This window comes from Hyla sarda, chromosome 2 (assembly GCF_029499605.1).
Source record: "Hyla sarda isolate aHylSar1 chromosome 2, aHylSar1.hap1, whole genome shotgun sequence".
NCBI lineage: Eukaryota > Metazoa > Chordata > Amphibia > Anura > Hylidae > Hyla > Hyla sarda.
Genome location: NC_079190.1, coordinates 69,947,479 through 69,968,824, shown reverse-complemented (window position 1 = coordinate 69,968,824; position 21,346 = coordinate 69,947,479). Strand labels below are relative to the sequence as shown.

Genomic DNA, 21,346 nt, shown 5'->3' with positions numbered 1-21,346 from the left:
CCACTTCTCCGCTTTTGCATAATTCACAAATCTGTTGAACTTTCTGGCACCAGTTGATTTAAAAAAAATAAAATAAAATGTTTTCCACTGGAGTACCCCTTTAAAATAATGATAAGGTCATAGTATAGTGTATATTTAAGATAAAAGAAACAAAACATAAAACTATTAAAATAGATGATCAATTGATTTTTGCAGAATTGGCGAATTTTGCTGAATTTTGCCATCTATAATGAAAAAGCTTTATATGGCAAAAGTGGAATATCCCTACAAGACAGACAAAACTTTACTCACCTTTGGACTTAAAAAATTGCATATCCGTCTTTCCAGAAAAGGCTTCTTCAGTATGGAATTGACAGATGGTCGGTCTCGTGGGGAGATTTTAAAGAGCTGAGAGATTAAAGTCCTCAGATCATACGAATACTTTGAGGAAAGTGGCTCATACCGGCCCCGGCTGATTTTCAACACCAGTTGCTTTAGGCTGCTGGCTTCAAACTACGAAGAATACAGAACATTGAGATTTAGGGTAGTGTGGTGAACCAGGAGAGTAACGGTAACTGGGGTGTTGCAGTGGTAGTGTAGGGTCTGGTGGTATTAACCCTTGAATGTCGTGACGCCATGGTGGGGTTTCCTCAATAGTAATATTCCTACCGCCAACCGTCCCACAAACGGCAAGGTATAATAACGGAATGTCCACAGCAGATTTCAGGAATAAACTGAAGAAACTTTACTTGCAGAATTTATTAAACAATCTTTAACATAACAGTTGTTTGAACCGGGATACAGGTTCCTCACAGGTTTGCTGGGACTTGGAAGCAATGAGCTTTTATGCAGACTACTGTGCTACTAATTTAGAAGATTTGAGCTGGTAGTAGTCACACAGGATTTGATAGATGGGGATTTGAGTAACTCACGTTTAGTGGCTGCAGGTTCTTAGGCTTTGTCCTAGATGAATGGAATTGATGCTGAGACGTTGTCCCGAACTAAGAGACCCAATTTAGTGGCTACAGCCCTTTATATAATAAGGGGCTGGACTAAGCTCATTGGTCAGCAAACCTGTAAGTTATGGACCCAGTGAACTCTGGGTACATCACATGACCTCTAAGGTCCTTGAACATTTTATACATCACAACCGTACATCATGTGACCACTAAGGTCTTGTACATATATTTTCTATACATTAAATAAATATAAACACACTTTACATGAGGCAACCAAGGGCAAGCCCTGCAGGAGAGCCCTATATAAATGGAGGGGCTCTAGCTGAGGGGACTTAAGACAAGGGACAGGACAAGGTCCTGTACCGGGACACCACAGTAGGACATATAAAGACTCAAAAAACAGAATGAAAGCTTAAAATTGATGTTTTTACCTCTTCACAACAGTAAAAATCTTCTACAAAACAACTCCTAGGGATATCTGGGCCCATACTTTGACCAGCCAAAAGGACCAACTGGTTAATAGGGCAATAGACATTTTTATTTTCATAGTGTTTCTGGGCTTCTCCAGCTTTGGTGGGTCTTGGTTTGTGCCCAGATATGCCTAGGAGGTTGTTTGGAGGAGATTCGTATTATGGTCCATGCTGTTGTCAAAGGGAGGAGCTGCTACCATTTGGGAGACCGCCCTGATTCTACACTGTTAAAGAGTTGTGTCTCCATTTTCACAACACACCACTGTAAGTGTGTTTCTGTAATTGTGCCCTGACAGAGTTGCCAGTGACTTGTACATGCTGGGGTGCACTCCCCTTTGTGCTTTATACTCTTCACAATGGAGGAGTACTTACATCTTTACATGTAAAGTTAAGTCTACTACCCTATAGTGTTGATCCAAAGAAAGGCAAGGGAAGAACCCAAGGGCACACCTACCCCTGACAACCATTTTACAGAATCAGTCTTAATATTGTAATAATAATTAATTGAGACCTTGTATAGCTCTTCCATTAGTTAGGCCCCATTCACGGTTCCTACACCTGTTGCAGGTATACCTCAGTGTCCTCTCAAAAAGGTTTGCCAACACATACCTCGACTTGTCCCCGGTCGATTCATTATAGTCAATGAATGTAATCTAATAGTGACTATGTTTTGGTTTATTTCCTGAATATATACTGTTCAGGATTCAAAAGTATGGTACAGTATGCTTTTGAATCCTGTACAGAAACAATATTGGGGGAGATTTATCAAAATCTGTGCAGAGGAATAGTTGACCAGTTTCCCATAGCAACCAATCAGATTGCTTAATTTATTTTTCAGAGGCCTTTTTTCTTTTGTGGTGCCTTGGGGGGGGGGGGTGTATGGCAGTTGGGGTGTTGCTGTGAGGTATATCACGGTTATAATTAACTCTTGTCAGTCGTGATGCCAGGGTGAGGGTTAAATGCTGTATGGCTTGGCCTATCGCCACCCTTCCCAAGAGCGATAGGTAGATGCAGAATAAAGTATTGTCCACAACCAGAGCTTTGCTGAAAACTTGCGTGAACTTTACTGAAGATTTTCTGTAAAATGCGAACATAAGCAACAGTCTTTGTAACAGAGTCTATGAACAGCTTAGCTTAGATTGACAATTTGTTGGGACTTGAGTAAGTTCCTCAGCTTGTAGGGATTTAGTATGCGCAGATCTACTGGATTTAGGGTTATGTTTAAGTCCGGGGTCCTTGCCGATATTTGCAGGGAAATTTAGAAGAACTCACTAACTGATTCAGCCAAGGCCGAAAGGCTTTGGCCTGGTAACTGTTGTTGAAAGTTGCGGAGGTCCTACCTCATCCAGTGACAGCAACCCAAGAGAGCGAATAATGGCTGCAGCTCCCTTATATGGGCAGGGGCTGGCCGTTTTAGGATTGGTCCACACCATATGTCAATCAGCTTTACAAGGCATTGTGGGTATCACATGTCCCATGAACCTCCAAAAGGTCCTTTTTACCTACATAGAGACTAAAAATCGTCACGTGACCCGCAGGTCCTGCGACACTAGCGCAAGGTAAGTACACTTTTTATATACATTTATTTACATTTACCTGAATAATATATTAACTATTTAAGGGGTGACTAGGGGAGGACTAGACCTGAGGACCCCACGGTTCCTAGGAACTCTGACTTTGGGGACTCCTACCAAGGTACGGTATGTAATACGGTACCGGGACACCACACTTTTTTTTAAAATAATGAAATAAGCGATCTGATTAGTTGCTATAGGCAACTGGTTAATTTTTCCCACTTCACAGGTTTTGATAAATCTCCCCCATATATGTTTGTGAAATGGACTCAAGTCACTTTTAGACTATGTTAAAGGGGTACTCCGGTGGAAAACTTTTTTTTTATTTTTTTATTTTTAAATGAACTGGTGCCAGAAAGTTAATCCGATTTGTAAATTACTTCTATTTAAAAATCTCAATCTTTTTAGCAGCTGTATGCTACAGGGGAAATTCTTTTCTGTCTTGTCCACAGTGCTCTCTGCTGACACCTCTGTCCATGTCAGAAACTATCCAGAGCAGCATAGGTTTGCTATAGGGATTTTTTCCTGCTCTGGACAGTTCCTGATATGGGCATCGGGTGTCAGTAGAGAGCACTGTGGACAAGACAAAAAATAAATTAAAGATTTTTTTTATAGAAGTAATTTACAAATCTGTTTAACTTTCTGGCACCAGTTGATTTAAAAAAAAAAAAAAAAAAAAAAAAAAGGTTTTCCACCGGAGTACCCCTTTAAAGTCAACAGGGGAGATTTATCAAACCATATGTGGAGGAAAAGCGTTGCCTATAGCAACCAATCAGATCGCTTCTTTAATTTTTTTATATTTTTTTAAAAGAGCTCAAACTGAAAGCAGCAATGTGATTGGTTGCTCTGGGCAACCACATTACTTTTCATCTACCCAGGTTACGATAAATCTCCCCCCAATGGGCCTGACAGCAACCCGTCAGGGTATGCAAACTGCATACAGTTGTCTGGTACACAAAAATTAGCACTTTGTACCGGTTGTACCCGACGACATGTGCATCAGCCGTGCAGTCCCCGTACGGGAAAACACGGGGGTCCCAGCCTAAGACTGCAGCACTCCTTTAAAATTTGTCATTTTGTTTTAAAGGTGTAACCTGCAGCTCCAGTGCAAAACCTGTAACAGAGTCCATGTAAGGCAGTGGTCCCAAACTGTGGCCCTCCAGATGTGGCAAAACATCAACTCCCAGCATGCCCGGACAGCCAACGGCTGTCCGGGCATGCTGGGAGTTGATGTTTTGCCACATCTGGAGGGCCACAGTTTGAGACCCCTGTTATATGGGTACCAGAGCCCAGGTGAGCATGTTACCTTTTTTTTTAACAATATGACATACAGTATTGTGATAAAAAAAAAAGTAACATCTCATTACAATATATGGGATATTAAAGTGAAAAGCAGGAGGATGATACAAATGATCGCCTAAAATTTGGTCTTCATAATTGGAATTTTTTTTTCCTGTTTTGGTGTCCTCCTTTTTTATATATTTATTTTTTACTTTGCTTGTGCCCTACACAGTGTTTGCACAGTAAAAGATATATTACTCACTGGATGTTTGAGGGTGCAAAGTTCATACAGCACGCATCCGAGAGACCAGATATCCCTGAAAGAAATAAAAAGATCATAGTTTTGTTTTTGTTTTCTTCCAGATGCTGCTGTGGTATCCCATTAGTTATTTCTATGGTGAAAAATACTGATAAATGTTAAATAGCTTTTTTACACTTAAAGGGGTATTCCAGGAATTTTGTTTTATTTGGCTATGCTACAGGGGCTGTAGTTCATAATATAGTGTCTGTACCTGTGTGTGATGGTTTTCTCACAATTCTTATGTGATTTTCACTCCAATATTTATTTTTAACAGCATACAAAATGACTGTTGTCTCAGATTTTTCCCAGGTTGCAATGCAGCCAAGACCTGACTCACCAGTCAGCTGATGACAGGGAGCCTGTCTGCTTCAATGGGTGGAGGAATCGCTTGGTGGGAGAGAGATCAATCTGCAAATAATGCAACAGCTGTAGGCACCCTGATTGAAAACCACAGGTCTTTTGAATGGATGCAGCTCATTTATGTTTCAATGGGTGGGGTGGCTGATGTGTGGGAGGGAGGAAAATGAAATTATGGGATTTGTAGGCGAAAAAGAAAACTCAAACAGGAAATACCAGTTCACAGAAAGCTAGCCACAGTGTTATGGTAATCTCACAACATAGCCATTTAGCCCCAAGACAAGCGCAGATCCTTCCTAAGCATGTCCATTACTGTCTGCCAGGTACGTACTAAAATCACCTTATGGTGGAGAACCCCTTTAACAATATTCATCTATTTCCAGAATATCAGTGTCAAGAACTGACTATTCATATGGTGCTAAATGTATCCTACCCCTTAATAGGGTCCATTGTCACAATACAGTATGATCAACCTATCCGTAAGATATTAGATAGATAGAAAGATACATAGACAGAAATTCTATACACCAGTAATTTACACCATATAAGGGCATACATTTTTAATACATTTGGCTTTTAACACTCCTCTCAGTCATGCCCCTTTTACACTTTTCAAAACCAAGGTTATCAAGGAACAGAAAAACAGAGCTCATTTCTTTCAAAAACTGCTCCCCGTCTGTCTCCAGGTTGGGTGTGGTATTATAACTTGGCTCCATTCACTTCAGTGGAACTAAGCTGCAGAACCACACCCAAGCTGGAGACAAACAGGGATCGTTTTTTTGAAAGAAATTAGCTCTGTTTTTCTATTCCTGGATAACCCCTTTTAGTATAAAAAGTGTCAGTAAATTTGGCACTATACATGCACCCCATATTTGTGCCGCATGGAGCAGCCTTCTAAACAGTAACTCACGTTTTATTGTTATAGGGTCGGTTTTCACAGATTTCTGGAGACAGGTAGTAAGGAGTCCCTACACACGTCCTGGCCAACTCCATTGTGCTTTGGTGCAGACAACAGAAAAATATATGTTCAGAACCACATTTAATGTTTAGGAAAATACAGTATATTGTCCTGTAAAGTAGTTTTATGTATTAATCCCCATGCATTATTTACTTATACCTGATTAAGTGTTTTAACCCCTTCAGGACCAAGCCCATTTTGGCCTTAAGGACCAGAGCGTTTTTTGCACATCTGACCACTGTCACTTTAAACATTAATAACTCTGGAATGCTTTTAGTTATCATTCTGATTCCGAGATTGTTTTTTCGTGACATATTCTACTTTAACATGGTGGTAAATTTTTGTGGTAACTTGCATCCTTTCCTTGTGAAAAATCCTAAAATTTGATGAAAAATTTGAAAATTTTGCATTTTTCTAACTTTGAAGCTCTCTGCTTGTAAGGAAAATGTATATTACAAATAAAAAAAAAATTTTTATTCACATATACAATATGTCTACTTTATGTCTGCATCATAAAAGTGACGAGTTTTTACTTTTGGAAGACACCAGAGGGCTTCAAAGTTCAGCAGCAATTTTCCAATTTTTCACAAAATTTTCAAACTCACTATTTTTCAGGGACCAGTTCAGGTTTGAAGTGGATTTGAAGGGTCTTCTTATTAGAAATACCCCACAAAAGACCCCATTATAAAAACTGCACCCCCCAAAGTATTCAAAATGACATTCAGTAAGTGTTTTAACCCTTTAGGTGTTTCACAGGAATAGAAGCAAAGTGAAGGAGAAAATTCACAATCTTCATTTTTTACACTCGCATGTTCTTGTAGACCCAATTTTTTAATTTTTACAAGGGGTAAAAGGAGAAAATGTATACTTATATGTGTAGCCCAATTTCTCTTGAGTAAGCACATACCTCATATGTCTATGTAAAGTGTTCGGCGGGCGCAGTAGAGGGCTCAGAAGGGAAAGAGCGATAAGGGGATTTTGGAGAGTACGTTTTTCTGAAATGGTTTTTAAGGGCATGTTGCATTTAGGAACCCTTATGGTGCCAGAACAGCAAAAAACCCTCACATGGCATACCATTTTGGAAACTAGACCCCTTGAGGTACGTAACAAGGAATAAAGTGAGCCTTAATACCCCACAGGTGTTTCACGACTTTTGCATATGTAAAAAAAAAAAATTTTTTTTTCACTAAAATGTGTGTTTCCCCCCAAATTTCACATTTTTCCAAGGGTTAATAGCAGGAAATACCCCCCAATATTTGTAACCCCTTCTCTTCTGAGTATGGAGGTACCCCATAAGTTGACCTGAAGTGCACTATGGGTGAACTACAATGCTCAGAAGAGATGGAGTCATATTTGGCTTTTTGAGAGCAAATTTTGCTCGGGGGGCATGTCGCATTTAGGAAGCCCCTATGGTGCCAGAACAACAAAAAATACCCACATGGCATACCATTTTGGAAACTAGACCCCTTGAGGAATGTAATAAGGAATAAAGTGAGCCTTATTACCCCACAGGTGTTTCACGACTTTTGCATATGTAAAAAAAAATTAAAAAATTTCCACTAAAATGTGTGTTTCCCCCCTAATTTCACCTTTTTGCAAGGGTTAATAGCAGAAAATACCCCCCAAAATTTGTAACCCCATCTCTTCTGAGTATGGAGGTACCCCATAAGTTGACCTGAAGTGCACTATGGGCGAACTACAATGCTCAGAAGAGAAGGAGTCATATTTGGCTTTTTGAGAGCAAATTTTGCTCGGGGAGCATGTCGCATTTAGGAAGCCCCTAAGGTGCCAGAACAGCAAAAAAAAAAAACACATGGCATACCATTTTGGAAACTAGACCCCTTGAGGAACGTAACAAGGGGTACAGTGAGCATTTGCCCCCCACTGGTGTCTGACAGATCTTTGGAACAGTGGGCTGTACAAGTTTTCATTTTCATGGACCACTGTTCCAAAGATCCGTCAGACACCTGTGGGGGGTAAATTCTCACTGCACCCCTCATTACATTCCGTGAGGGGTGTAGTTTCCGAAATGGGGTCACATGTGTTTTTTTTTTTTTGCGTTTGTCAAAACCGCTGTAACAATCAGCCACCTCTGTGCAAATCACCTCAAATGTACATGGTGCGCTCTCCCTTCTGGGCCTTGTTGTGCGCCCACAGAGCACTTTGCGCTCACATATGGGGTATCTCTGTAGTCGGGAGAAATTGCGTTACAAATTTTGGGGGGCTTTTTTCCCTTTTACCTCTTGTGAAAATGTAAAGTATAGGGCAACATCAGCATGTTAGTGTAAAAAATAAAAAAATTTTACACTAACATTCTGGTGTAGACCCCAACATTTCCTTTTCATGAAGGGTTAAAGAAGAAAAAGCCCCCCAAACCTTGTAACGCAATTTCTCCCGAGTACGGCGATACCCCATATGTCGCCCTAAACTGTTGCCCTGAAATACGACAGGGCTCCAAAGTGAGAGCGCCATGTGCATTTGAGGCCTAAATTAGGGATTTGCATAGGGGTGGACATAGGGGTATTCTACGCCAGTGATTCCCAAACAGGGTGCCTCCAGCTGTTGCAAAACTCCCAGCATGCCTGGACAGTCAACGGCTGTCCGACAATACTGGGAGTTGTTGTTTTTCAACAGCTGGAGGCTCTGCTTTGGAAACAGTGGTGTACCGGACGTTCTTATTGGGGGAGGGGGGCTGTGTAGGGGTATGTGTATATGTAGTGTTTTTAACTTTTTATTTTATTTTGTGTTGGTGTAGTGTAGTGTTTTTAGGGTACAGTCACATGGGCGGGGGATTACAGCGAGTTTCCCAGCGCAAAATTTGCTGCATCTCAAGATGCGAGAAACCCACTGTAAAAGCCTCGCCCATGTGAATGTACCCTGTACATTCACGGGGGTGGCGGGGCGGGGCGGGGGGCTTGCATCAGCTGTTGCAAAACCGCAACCTCCCAGCATGCATGGTCTGTTAGTGCATGCTGGGAGTCATAGTTTTGCAACAGCTGGAGGCACACAGGTTAGGAAACACTGAGTTAGAAACAGACAATGTTTCCCAACCAGTGTGTCTCCAGTTGTTGCAAAACTACAACTCCCAGCATGCCCAGACAGCTGAAGGGCATGCTGGGAGTTGTAGTTCGGCAACATCTGAAGGGCCAGATGTTGCTGAACTAAAACTCCCAGCATGCCTGGACAGTCAGTGCATACTGGGAGTTGTAGTTTTGCAACAGCTGGAAGAGCACAGATTGGAGACCATTATACAATGGTCTCCAAACTGGGGCCCTCCAGATGTTGCAAAACTACAACTCCCAGCATGCATGGTCTTTTAGTGCATGCTGGGAGTTATAGTTTTGCAACAGCTGGAGGCACACAGGTTAGGAAACACTGAGTTAGAAACAATGTTTCCCAACCAGTGTGTCTCCAGCTGTTGCAAAACTACATCTCCCAGCATGCCCAGACAGCTGAAGGGCATGCTGGGAGTTGTAGTTCGGCAAAATCTGAAGGGCCAGATGTTGCTTAACTAAAACTCCCAGCATGCCTGGACAGTCAGTGCATGCTGGGAGTTGTAGTTTTGCAACAGCTGGAAGAGCACAGTTTGGAGACCATTATACAATGGTCTCCAAACTGGGGCCCTCCAGATGTTGCAAAACTACAACTCCCAGCATGCCCAGACAGCCAAAGGCTGTCTAGGCATGCTGGGAGTTGTAGTTTTCAGACTCCTAGAAGCAGCAGTGAAGATCTTCACTGCTGCTTCTGAGGACCATATACTTACCTGCCGGTCCCGTCGCTGCTCGTCCACGTGGCCGGTCCTGCCGCTGCTCCAGGTAAGTCCGCCGGTCCCCACGTGTTCCCCCCGTGTGCCGCAGGTCCCCGCGAGTCCCTGCAGCCTTCGTCCCCCGTTCTGCCCGACTTCCAGGGGCGGGCAGTGCGGGGGATCTGAACTTTCACCCCAGATCACTGTGATTGGTCCACAGGGACCAATCACAGTGATCGCTGACCAGGACCATCAATGGATGGTCCTGGGGGTGAAGCAGAAGTTGTCCCCTGCTGGAAACAGCGGGACTTCTGCCAGTTAACCCGTGCGATGCTGCGCATCGCCGGGTTAACTGCATGTCATTTATAAACGCCGGGATGCGTGAACGCACTGCACAACCCGGCGTTTATATATGACATTCTGCGGGAAGGGGTTAACTGTTTAAAAAGGGGTACTCCAGTGGAAAACATTTTTTTAATCAACTGGTGCCAGAAAGTTAAACCGATTTGTAAATTACTTCTATTTAAAAATCTTAATCCTTCCAGTACTTATCAGCTGCTGTATACTACAGAGGAAGTTCTTTTCTTTTTGAATTTCTTTTTAGTCTGACCACAGTGCTCTCTGCTGACACCTCTGTCCATGTCAGGAACTGTCCAGAGTAGGAGCAAATCCCCATAGCAAAACTCTCCTGCTCTGGACAGTTCCTGACATGGACAGAGGTGTCAGCAGAGAGCACTGTGGTCAGACTAAAAAGAAAATAACTTATTATACAGCAGCTGATAAGTACTGGAAAGATTAAGATTTTTAAATAGAAGTAATGTACAAATCTGTTTAACCCTGTATTGTTTCAAAGTAAGACATATTGATGTGATGCTATTTCGCACTGTATAAGCCTAAATAAACCACTTACCTGTTCAGTATCCTCGCTATACCAAAGTCTCCCAACTTGACCACTGTCCCGTTATCAGTGAGAAAGATGTTCTGTAGTAAAAGTAAAGCGATCAATAGATAGTCACATGGTGATTATAATATACCGCTGATGTAGGACCATTCGGCTTATACCTGTGCTTTAATATCGCGGTGAAGTACTTTGCGGTCATGGATGTGTTTTAATCCCAGAGAAATCTGCACAAACCAGTTAAGGATCTGTAGTCCAATAAAAGTATAAAATGTGATATATATAAATTACATACAGTTATCTATGGTATATTACCTTTAATATTAAATAATCTAGATAGCCTCAATGGCATCTTGTAACAAGGTTGGTAAATTATGATGGCTGAAGGGTGGGTCCATGTTAAATGCCACGTTTTTCCCCTTCCATTTAGCATTCATGCCGAGAATAGCTCCCAACATGTGCGGTAAACAGACTGTAACAAATGCCTAACAGTGGCATCTGTTACCCAGAGATGAATTGGGGTCCAATTATTATATATCCAAGGCCCAGGGGGTCAAGTCCTGGGAAAAAAAGGGAAGGAACTCACCCAAGACTTTCACGAAAGGGCAGGAGACCTTTAGGACTCCTGCCAATAAGAACAGTGTCCCTGCTGTGAAAAAAGTGCAGGAACGTCGTTCCCATGCGTTCCTGCAAGAATTATGCCCTACCAAGGCCCAAGAGATTTACTATAATTTACCCCACAAAACTGGCATAAATTATAGTGGAAATTTTTACCAGCTCATAGCAGGAGTGTAACGTGAAACAAATTCCCCCAATGAATTTACTGATTTTATACCTGGTCTTCATCAAACAGAACACCCCTCTGCTTGTTAATCCTGATCATCAGGTCTCCGCCATCACAGTATTCCATGACAATGTACAGATGATTATTGTCTGAAATTAGAATTAAATGAACATACAGATAGATTCATGCTTTAACACTGCAATTAGTACTAGAGAATTGCTATAGAATTACAATTTACATAAAGTATAATATATATATATATATATATATATATATATATATATTGTGGTAAAGTATATGGGAAAGTGGTGGATGGGGTGTATATTTCACCTGGTTTCCTCTGCCATGCACGATAAAGGAAATCCAGAAGGTTATATGTTGCTTTAGCAGAGCATAGTCTGCTGGGGCTATTTTGCTACATGGGCTTAATTTCCTGGACTGGAGGACAGGTTGGAAGTGGGAGTGCTCCAGTCCACTACGGGTTTCCCTAATCTAAGGTGTTCTCAGGTGAGGCTTCCAGTGCTGATTGCTGGAGAGACTGAGATGAGAAGCAGCCACAGCCAGAACTGCAGCTCCAACCTACCAGGTCTGAATCTTCCTCGATGGACATTTTGTGAGTTTGCTTGGGGCCAGACATTAGGCACACAGTAGGATAGTGAGGTATCCGGATGTTTAGTTAGAGCCGGACAGGCTTAGGTTTTGTTGTTTTGTTTGCACTGTGCTTTGTGCCTAAAATCATATAAATAAAACATTCTCTTGGATGTTTGAAACCTGCTGCCTGTGTGAATACTGTCATTGCTGACCCCACCGTCAGTTCTCTACAATATAAATATGAAACTGTTTTTTTTTGTTTTTTTTTACTATTTCAAAACAAAATACATTGAAAACAAATTACATCACTTTTCTACACAGTCACTGTCCTTTGCGATGCAAGTCACGACACGTTAAGACACGAACAATTGCTACTTCTCATGCTTCTATTGTTTCCAGCAGAAATATAAAAGAAAATGTTAAACTTTTTGAATATTCCTAATATCTAAGAAGTTTTTAGATAATAAGCAGTTTAGGCATATTGCTGAAGCCCGGCCACAGTAAACCCTGCCGTGTACATGAACCAAGTGGTTGAAGCCCTTGCAACATACAGTGGGGATCAAAAGTTTGGGCACCCCAGGTGAAAATGTGTATTAATGTGCATAAAGATCTCCAAAAGGCATCAAATTACAGATTAGACATTCTTACAATATGTCAACAAAAGTTAGATTTTATTTCCATCATTTACACTTTCAAAATAACAGAAAACAAAAAAATGGCATCTGCAAAAGTTTGGGCACCCTGCAGAGTTAATATCTTATACTGCCCCCTTTGGCAAGTATCACAGCTTGTAAACACTTTTTATAGCCAGCCAAGAGTCTTTCAATTCTTGCTTGAGGTATCTTTGCCCATTCTTCCTTACAAAAGTCTTCCAGTTCTTTGAGACTTCTGGGCTGTCTGTCACGCACTGCTCTTTTAAGGTCTATCGATAGATTTTCAATAGATAGAGAATAGCAGGCGGCACTCCAGGTACTTGTGCAATAAAACCGCTTCTTTATTTGCTCGATTAGCAGGTTACAGCAGAGAGGAACACACCAACAGTTTCACGTCCACTAGAACGCTTTCTCAAGGCCGGCACCGGCAGTGCTACCGTGGATGGGTGGTCTCGGATGATCCTGGACTCAAGTGTGTATATGATTGGCTGGAAAGGTGCATGCAGTAAATACTCTCTCTAGATTTTCAATTATGTTGAGGTCAGGAGATTGTGAAGGCCATGGCAAAACCTTTAGTTTACGCCTCTTGATGTAATCCCCTGTGGATTTCGAGGTGTGTTTATCCATTTGTTGAAGCCATCCACTCTTTAACTTCAGCTTTTTCACAGATGGCTTCAAGTTAGCATCCAAAATTTGATGAAATTTTATTGAATCAATTTTTCCTTCTACTCATGAGATGTTCCCTGTGCCACTGGCTGCAATACAACCCCAAAGCATGATTGATCCACCCCCATGCTTAACAGTTGGACAGAGGTTCTTTTCATTAAATTCTGTTCCCCTTCTCCAAACGTACCTTTGCTCATTCCGGCCAAAAAGTTCAATTTTAACCTCATCGGTCCACAGAACTTGTTTCCAAAATGCATCAGGCTTGTCTATATGTTCATTTACAAAGTCCAAACGCTGATTTTTGTGGTGAGGACGTAGAAGAGGTTTTCTTCTGATGACTCTTCCATGAAGACCATATTTGTACAAGTATCTCTTTATAGTGGAATAGTGTACCACAACTCCAGTGTCTGCCAGATCTTTCTGGAGGGATTGTGCAGTCAAACGTGGGTTTTGAATTGTTTTTCTCACAATCCTGCGAGCTGTTCTGTCTGATATTTTTCTTGGTCTTCCAGATCTTGCTTTAACTTCCACTGTTCCTGATTACTGCCATTTCTTAAAGGGGTATTCCAGGCAAAAACTTTTTTTTATATATATCAACTGGCTCTGGAAAGTTAAACAGATTTGTAAATTACTTCTATTAAAAAATCTTAATCCTTCCAATAGTTATTAGCTTCTGAAGTTTTCTGTCTAACTGCTCATTGATGATGTCACGTCCCGGGAGCTGTGCATGAAGGGAAAATATCCCCATAGGAACTGCACAGCTCCCGGGACGTGAGTCATTAGAGAGCAGTTAGACAGAAAACAACAACTCAACTTCAGAAGTTAATAACTATTGGAAGGATTAAGATTTTTTAATCAAAGTAATTTACAAATCTGTTTAACTTTCCGGAGCCAGTTGATACATAAAAAAAGTTTTGGCCTGGAATACCCCTTTAATTACATTCCGAACAGAGGATATTGACATCTGAAAACATTTTGCTATCTTCTTATACCCTTCTCCAGCTTTGTGAGAGTCAACTATTTTCAGTTTCAGATTTCTAGACAACTGCTTAGAAAAACCCATGGTGCTGATTGTTGGGGCAAGGTCAGATGAGTCTGGGCATTTAAAACCTTTGAGATTGACATCACCTGGTCTTCCTAGATGATGATTGAGAACAATCCATGACACTGGCAGGTCTAAACTTTGAAAAGTTTGCAGTGCATGCTATAAATTCTGCAGGGTGCCCAAACTTTTGCAGACGCCATTTTTTTTTCTGTTATTTTGAAAGTGTAAATGATGGAAATAAAATCTAACTTTTGTTGCCATATTATAAGAATGTCTAATCTGTAATTTGATGCATTTTGGAGATTTTTCCATCTTTCCTTGGCTTCTTTATGCACATTAATACAAATTTTTACCTGGGTTGCCCAAACTTTTGATCCCCACTGTACGGGCTGTAATATTCATATTATGTGCACAGACACTTTCCCATAGACTTACATAGATCATAAAAATGCAGACGCAATTTGTCCTAGCCTAAAGGTTTACCTTCACTGCTTTGTCTTACAAATCATTGACAAACCTTCTATTGATGTGAAAAACTTCACAATATTGGGGTGATTCATCTTTGCTAGTAGGGTCACTTCTTTGTGGGAAGCCTCTTTCTCCTTTCTGGCCATCTAAAGTCAACAAGAAAACTATAAATCAGTCTAAAATTGCTAATATTTCTAATACAGAAACCCTTCCAGGATTTTTTAGCAGCTGTATGCTAAAGAGGAAATTATTTTCTTTTTGAATTTCTTTTTAGTCTTGTCCACAGTGCTCTTTGCTGACACCTCTGTCCATGTCAGGAACTGTCCGGAGCAGCATAGATTTGCTATGAGGATTTTCTCCTGCTCTGGACAGTTCCTGATACGGGCAGCAGATGTCAGCAGAGAGCACTGTGGTCAAGACAAAAAAAAGAAATTCAAAAAGAAAATACATTTCCTCTGTAGCATACAGCTGCTAAAAATTACTGGAAGGATAAAGATTTTTTAATAGCAGTCATTTACAAATCTGTTTAACTTTCTGGCACCAGTTGATTAACCATTGACGCCAGTCTCGACCAATCTCAGTCGCAAGTGTGCAAAAGTGCATGTTGTCCAAGACACAGTCTCAGTCAAAGTCCTTGTTAGCACAAGGGTACCATTTCTTTTAGGACTGCGCACATGGTCTGTCTTGCAACAGTAGCAATACTATTACCAGTACTTTGCACTGCACCATTTGCAATGTCACATGCAAAAACTTACATGTTGGGCTATATACAGGTGGAAGGTTGCGTTTGGATACAGTGGTATCCTTGTGTCAGAAGTATATATTGGCAGGGCCGGATCATCATTGGCGCTCATGGAGTGCCTGCTCCGAGCCCCGGGCCTGCAAGGGGCCCCCGTCATATTCAGGACATCCCTGTGTCCCGAAAAATCTTTTCAGGACACAAGGATGTCTCTGTTACCTCTCTGCGGCCCTGCGTTAACTTTAAAACGCAGGGGCCGCCGGGAGGTAGCGCACGCAGGGACGTCACTGACGTCCCGTGCGTGCGCCCATAGAAGACCAGAGTGGAGCAGTGAGGAGGACGCGCGCATGGTAAATCACCAACGGCACGTCATCTTCAGTGTTCCGACCAACGCTCCTCTCCAGTCCCGGGACCTACTGCTATGGCCCGTAGGCCATAGCAGTAGATCGTGACCCCGGAGGAGTGGTGGTCATAACACTGGGTCAGTAAACAGGCATACAGCCTCCAGCCATACACTGTATATGGCTGAAGGCTGTATGTCTGTGGGGGAACTGTACTGCACCCCTAATGTGGGGGGGGGGGGGAACTATACTGCACCCCTAATGTGGGGGGGGGGAACTATACTGCACCCCTAATGTGGGGGGGGGACTATACTGCACCCCTAATGTGGGGGGGAACTATACTGCACCCCTAATGTGGGGGGGGAACTATACTGCACCCCTAATGTGGGGGGGAACTATACTGCACCCCTAATGTGGGGGGGGGCTATACTGCACCCCTAATGTGGGGGGGGGACTATACTGCACCCCTAATGTGGGGGGGGGGGGGAACTATACTGCACCTCTAATGTGGGGGGGGGGGAACTATACTGCACCCCTAATGTGCGGGTACTTATACTGCACCTAATGTGGGGAACTACAACCTAATGTGGGGGAACTATACTGCACCTAATGTTGGGAACTATACTGCACCTAATGTGGGGAACTATACTGCACCCCTAATGTGGGGGGGGACTGTACTGCACCCCTAATGTGGGGGGGAACTATACTGCACCCCTAATGTGGGGGGGGGGGAACTATACTGCACCCCTAATGTGGGGGGGGGGAACTATACTGCACCCCTAATGTGGGGGGGACTATACTGCACCCCTAATGTTGGGGGATTATACTGCACCCCTAATGTGGGGGAACTGTACTACACCCCTAATGTGCGGGTACTTATACTGCACCTAATGTGGGGAACTACAACCTAATGCGGGGAACTGCCGGGGGGCATCATAATGAAGTGCTCCGTCTTCCAGTCAGCCTTAATCTGGCCCCCCTGTATATTGGGAGTCCTCCTGATGTATACCTCTGACAGAAGGTCTAAGAACCCAGCAAAATGGAGTAGACCAGCTTCTAGGTGACAGTGTTTCCCAACCAGGGTGCCTCCAGCTGTTGCAAAACTACAACTCCCAGCATGCCCAGACAGCCGGAGGAAAATTATCTACAGAATGTATGCTCCTGTGTTGTGTAAACGGAGAGAGTAGAACAACCATCAACCCTGCATGAGAGAGAACTAGATTAACATGCACAACAGCTTTGGTAGGATTCTGATCATCTAGTTTAAAGGTAACGGAGTCAGAGTTCACAGGTTCACTAGTGCTTTGATCCACAGCATATGTAACATCTAATGTGGACATGTATTATGCTGTGAGTCATTGTTTTCCAACCGGTGTGCCTCCATGCTTGGAGTTGTAGTTTTGCAACAGCTGGAGGCATTCACCGCTGTAAATAAATGGGATTTTCTTAAAACTCAATTTCCTAACATTGTGCTTTATTGCATAATTACAGTGCAGATTCCATAGCCAAAATTCTGTAACAAATATGTGATGTCCTAGTCCTACGTTAAATTCACATTGTGCTCCATCCCGTCCATCAAGTCCCGATGGATCCCATTGACTTAATTAGGGTCCTTCGAGATCCCATTGTTTACCAGATTTTAGTGGGGGGGAATAGTGCATGTACTATTTCTTTCTTCGCTAAAATAAACAGAATTCCACATAGCGGAGCCTGACCACATTGTGTAAGAGGCCTTAAACTGGCCCAGGTCTCTGATGCCAAACAAGCACAATGGGGGAGATTTATCAATGCCCGTGTAGAGGAAGAGTGCTGCAGTTGCCCATAGCAACCAATGAATTTGCTTCTTCCATTTTTCACAGGTTTCTTTAAAAATGAAAGAAGCAATATTATTCTTCTGAAAAATTTTTGATAAACCTCCCACAGTACAGCAGCTGAACTAAAGGCTAAGCTAACACTGTGGAAGCTCTGGATGGAATTTCTGACTACATTGCAGTCCCCATAGACGGCAATGCATTTCTGTGCAGATCTTTTGGCGGATCCGCTCAAAAATGCATTGCCATCTATAGGGACAGCAATGCAGTCCGTGTGGTCCTAGCGCCGCTCATTGGATCCCAATCAGAAATTAGGATTTTACTTATATATTTATGTGATAGCCTGGGGGAGTAGGGTATGGGGAGTGCAGCTGTACGGATACTAAAGGGTGCTTGTTAACCCTTGCTATTTATGACGCCAGGGTGAGGGCTCCTCAGTAATGCTTGTCCTACCGCCACCCTTCCCAAGAGCGATAGGGAGGTAGATAATAATGGAATGTCCACAACCAGAGAGTTTGCTGAAACAGATTTAACTTTTACTGAAGATTTTATGCAAGCTTCATAACCGGAACAGTTGCTATACATGCAAGCTTTCTTTGGAGATTGACAAAGGTTGGGACTTTAGCAGTTTAGAGTCTTAAGGGTAATATGCGCTGTTCCACTGGATTTAGGGGATTTAGTTGCAGTCCAGTAGTCACGCTAGCTTTAGCGGGGATTAGTTTAGAACTCACGGTTTAGTTCTGCAGAGGCCGGTAGGTTTTCAGCCCTAGCGTGTCTTTGCAAGTTGCGCAGATCCGTCCTGCTAGTCCGGCATCCACGAGAGCAGCAACCAAAGAGAGCAATAATTGGCTACAGCTCCCTTATATGGGCAGGGGCTGGACTAGAGCTAATTGGTCCAATACTTGTGTCAATCACCATTACAAAGAATTATGGGTAACACATGACCCAAGGACCTCCAAAGGTCCTCCAACATACCATAGAGGATATTAACATGGTCACATGACCGAAGGTCCTGCGACGCTAAACAAGGTAAGTACTATACATTATATTAAATATACATTATTATTAAATATGTACATGTATTAACATTAGAGAATTAGAGTAGGGGAGAGGCGACTAGGGGCTGTCCCACCTGGGGGACCCTACCTGAGCGTAGTTACTCTGACTTTGGGGACCCCCACACTAGGTACGGTATGCAATACGGTACCGAGACACCACATTTATCATAAGCCATGGCTTGGGCCCTCCTACTAATATGATATATATAGACACAAGGCACCTTGGAGAGATTCACTTCTTTGATCACACATTGTATACTGTCCCTTTTTCCTCTGGCCAGAAAAGCTTTTCCAAATGCTCCTTCTCCGATCATCCGAATGATTTCATAGTTATTCATCGTTTACTGTCAGATTGAACCTAATAAGGAGAAAAAAAGAAAAAAAAATGAATATAAAAAGGACATTTTATGAAATGAATTATTCCTTAACACATTACTTTACTTTAGAGGCCCATAAAATGTGTAGGTTTTTTTTTTTATGCGAGTGGACTGAGTATTTCCCTCTATGCATCTTGGGGCACTAAGGGAAGATACAGGATCTCTATTCTACAAACCACAGAGAAAATGTAAGTGAAATATAACTCTGCTTTGGAGAAGCACTGGCGTAATTTTAGTAGGCAATATAAAACCTTACAGTTTTTCAGCAGAGGCATTTAAGGGAAGTATAGCACTGTCATGGCGTAAATGTTGGCACCCCTGAAATTTTTCAAGAAAATTGAGTATTTCTCACAGAAAAGGATTGCAGTAACACATGTTTTGCTATACACATGTTTATTCCCTTTGTGTGTATTGGAACTAAACCAAAAGAAGGGAAGATAAAAAGCAAATTGGACATAATGTCACCGAACTCCAAAAATGGGCTGGACAAAATTATTGGCACCCTTTCAAAATTGTGGAAAAATAAGATTGTTTCAAGAATGTGATGTTCCTTTAAACTCACTTGGGGCAAGTAACAGGTGTGGGAAATATAAAAATCACACCTGAAAGCAGATAAAAAGGAGAGAAGTTCACTTAGTCTTTGCATTGTTTGTCTGTGTGTGCCGCACTAAGCATGGACAACAGAAAGGAGAACTGTCTGAGGACTTGGGAACCAAAATTGTGGAAAAATATCAACAATCTCAAGGTTACAAGTCCATCTCCAGAGATCTAGATTTGGCTTTGTCCACAGTGCACAACATTATCAAGAAGTTTGCAACCCATGGCACTGCAGCTAATCTCCCTATGGCAGGAGACCCAGGAGGACCCCACTGCTGACACAGAGACATAAAAAAGCAAGACTACATTTTGCTAAAGTGAACTTGAATAAGCCAAAATCCTTCTGGGAAAACATCTTGTGGACAGATGGGACCAAGATAGAGCTTTTTGGTAAAGCAATGAGCCCACATCTAAATCTCATTGAACACCTGTGGAGAGACCTGGAGCAGTTTGCAAAGGAAGAGTGGTCCAACATTCCGGCTGAGAGGTGTAAGAAGCTTATTGATGGTTATAGGAAGCATTTCAGTTATTTTTTCCAAAGGGTGTGCAACCAAATATTAGAGGAGAACTCCAGACCATAAAAATTGTCCCCCATAGTGCCGGCAGTAAAAAAATAAATGAAGATGTACATACCTTCCTCCGCTCCCCCAGGGCCTCTGTCAACAAGGAGCAAGAATATAAAGAAAATGAGGCAAACTTTCTAAATTAATGTATTTGCAAAAATAGGAACATGTCTTTATGCTGGGATCACACTAATTTGGGCCTCTACATCCAAAATATATGTTGGCAAACCAGCACAAAGGTATGCTAACATGTAACACAGCATACCCGCAGCACGGCTATTCATTTTTGTGGAAGGAATGTAGTCTACTAGTAAATGTGATCGGTCCATATCCTGAACATATACTTTTATTTTACAAACTCCAAAACGCTCCCTGCTGTGCACAAAATATAATGTTATGTTTGGGAGATGGGTGGAATGTAGTCACTAGTAAAATATGCTCAGTCTATTACAGTGAATAATAGGCCCACCACGGGAAAAGCATGGTATATCTTAGCATAAATGTTTTTCGGTTTACTGTTGGATTCATTGTACCCCTTTAATAGACAGTGTAAACACACTCTAAAGGGCAATTTTGTAAAAAAAAAAAAAAAAAAATTATTAAATCAATAGCCAAATTGTAATATAGTGCATGCTTTACATGTCTGAGTTGGCTTAGACATGTAAAGCATGCACTTTATTACAATTTGGCTATTGATTTAATTATTTATTTATTTATTTATTTTTACAAAATTGCACTTTAGAGTGCGTTTACACTGAGGAATTCACAAGGAATAATTTTGGTCAGGAAACTTCTGTCATTTTATCTATCAAGCTGAATTTGCACGGAACTTGCAGATTTTGCGCTGAATTCGAGCAGAATTTCCACGCGGAAATGAAGGAGGAGGCTTTTCAATTCTACTTTTTTTGGATTCCACATGAATTCCCCCTGAATTCTGCACGAAATGGATTTCGTCAGGAAGAAAAAAATCCCATTGACTTCAATGTGCTTTTACTCATGGGTTCCGCCTGAACATGTTCTATCTTCAGGAGGAACAGAATTCAGTGTCAAATTCTGCTAGAAAAAATTCCTCAGTGTGAACAGGACAGCATAAAGTCCATGAAAGTCAATTGAAAATGGTGAAGAAAAAGC

The 21,346-nt window shown here is 41.9% G+C and overlaps 1 protein-coding gene across 6 annotated transcripts in view; it reads right to left on the bottom strand.

Annotated features, from left to right (window-relative positions):
• Window positions 1-21,346, bottom strand: part of LOC130358582 (serine/threonine-protein kinase Nek5-like) — a 72,262-nt gene that overhangs the window by 29,684 nt on the left and 21,232 nt on the right. For 4 of the 6 annotated variants that reach the window (XM_056562022.1, XM_056562021.1, XM_056562023.1 and 1 more), the window contains exons 2-9: window positions 18,900-19,036; window positions 14,779-14,875; window positions 11,358-11,455; window positions 10,687-10,770; window positions 10,535-10,605; window positions 5,832-5,918; window positions 4,526-4,580; window positions 292-492 (exon numbers count right to left, since the gene is read on the bottom strand). In XM_056562022.1, coding sequence (XP_056417997.1) covers window positions 292-492; window positions 4,526-4,580; window positions 5,832-5,918; window positions 10,535-10,605; window positions 10,687-10,770; window positions 11,358-11,455; window positions 14,779-14,875; window positions 18,900-19,016 — 810 coding nt within the window. In that variant the 5' untranslated portion in view covers window positions 19,017-19,036. Of the gene's footprint in view, window positions 1-291; window positions 493-4,525; window positions 4,581-5,831; window positions 5,919-10,534; window positions 10,606-10,686; window positions 10,771-11,357; window positions 11,456-14,744; window positions 14,876-18,899; window positions 19,037-21,346 lie in introns of those variants that run through there. The other 2 variants (XM_056562026.1, XM_056562025.1) reach the window with 2 other exon arrangements.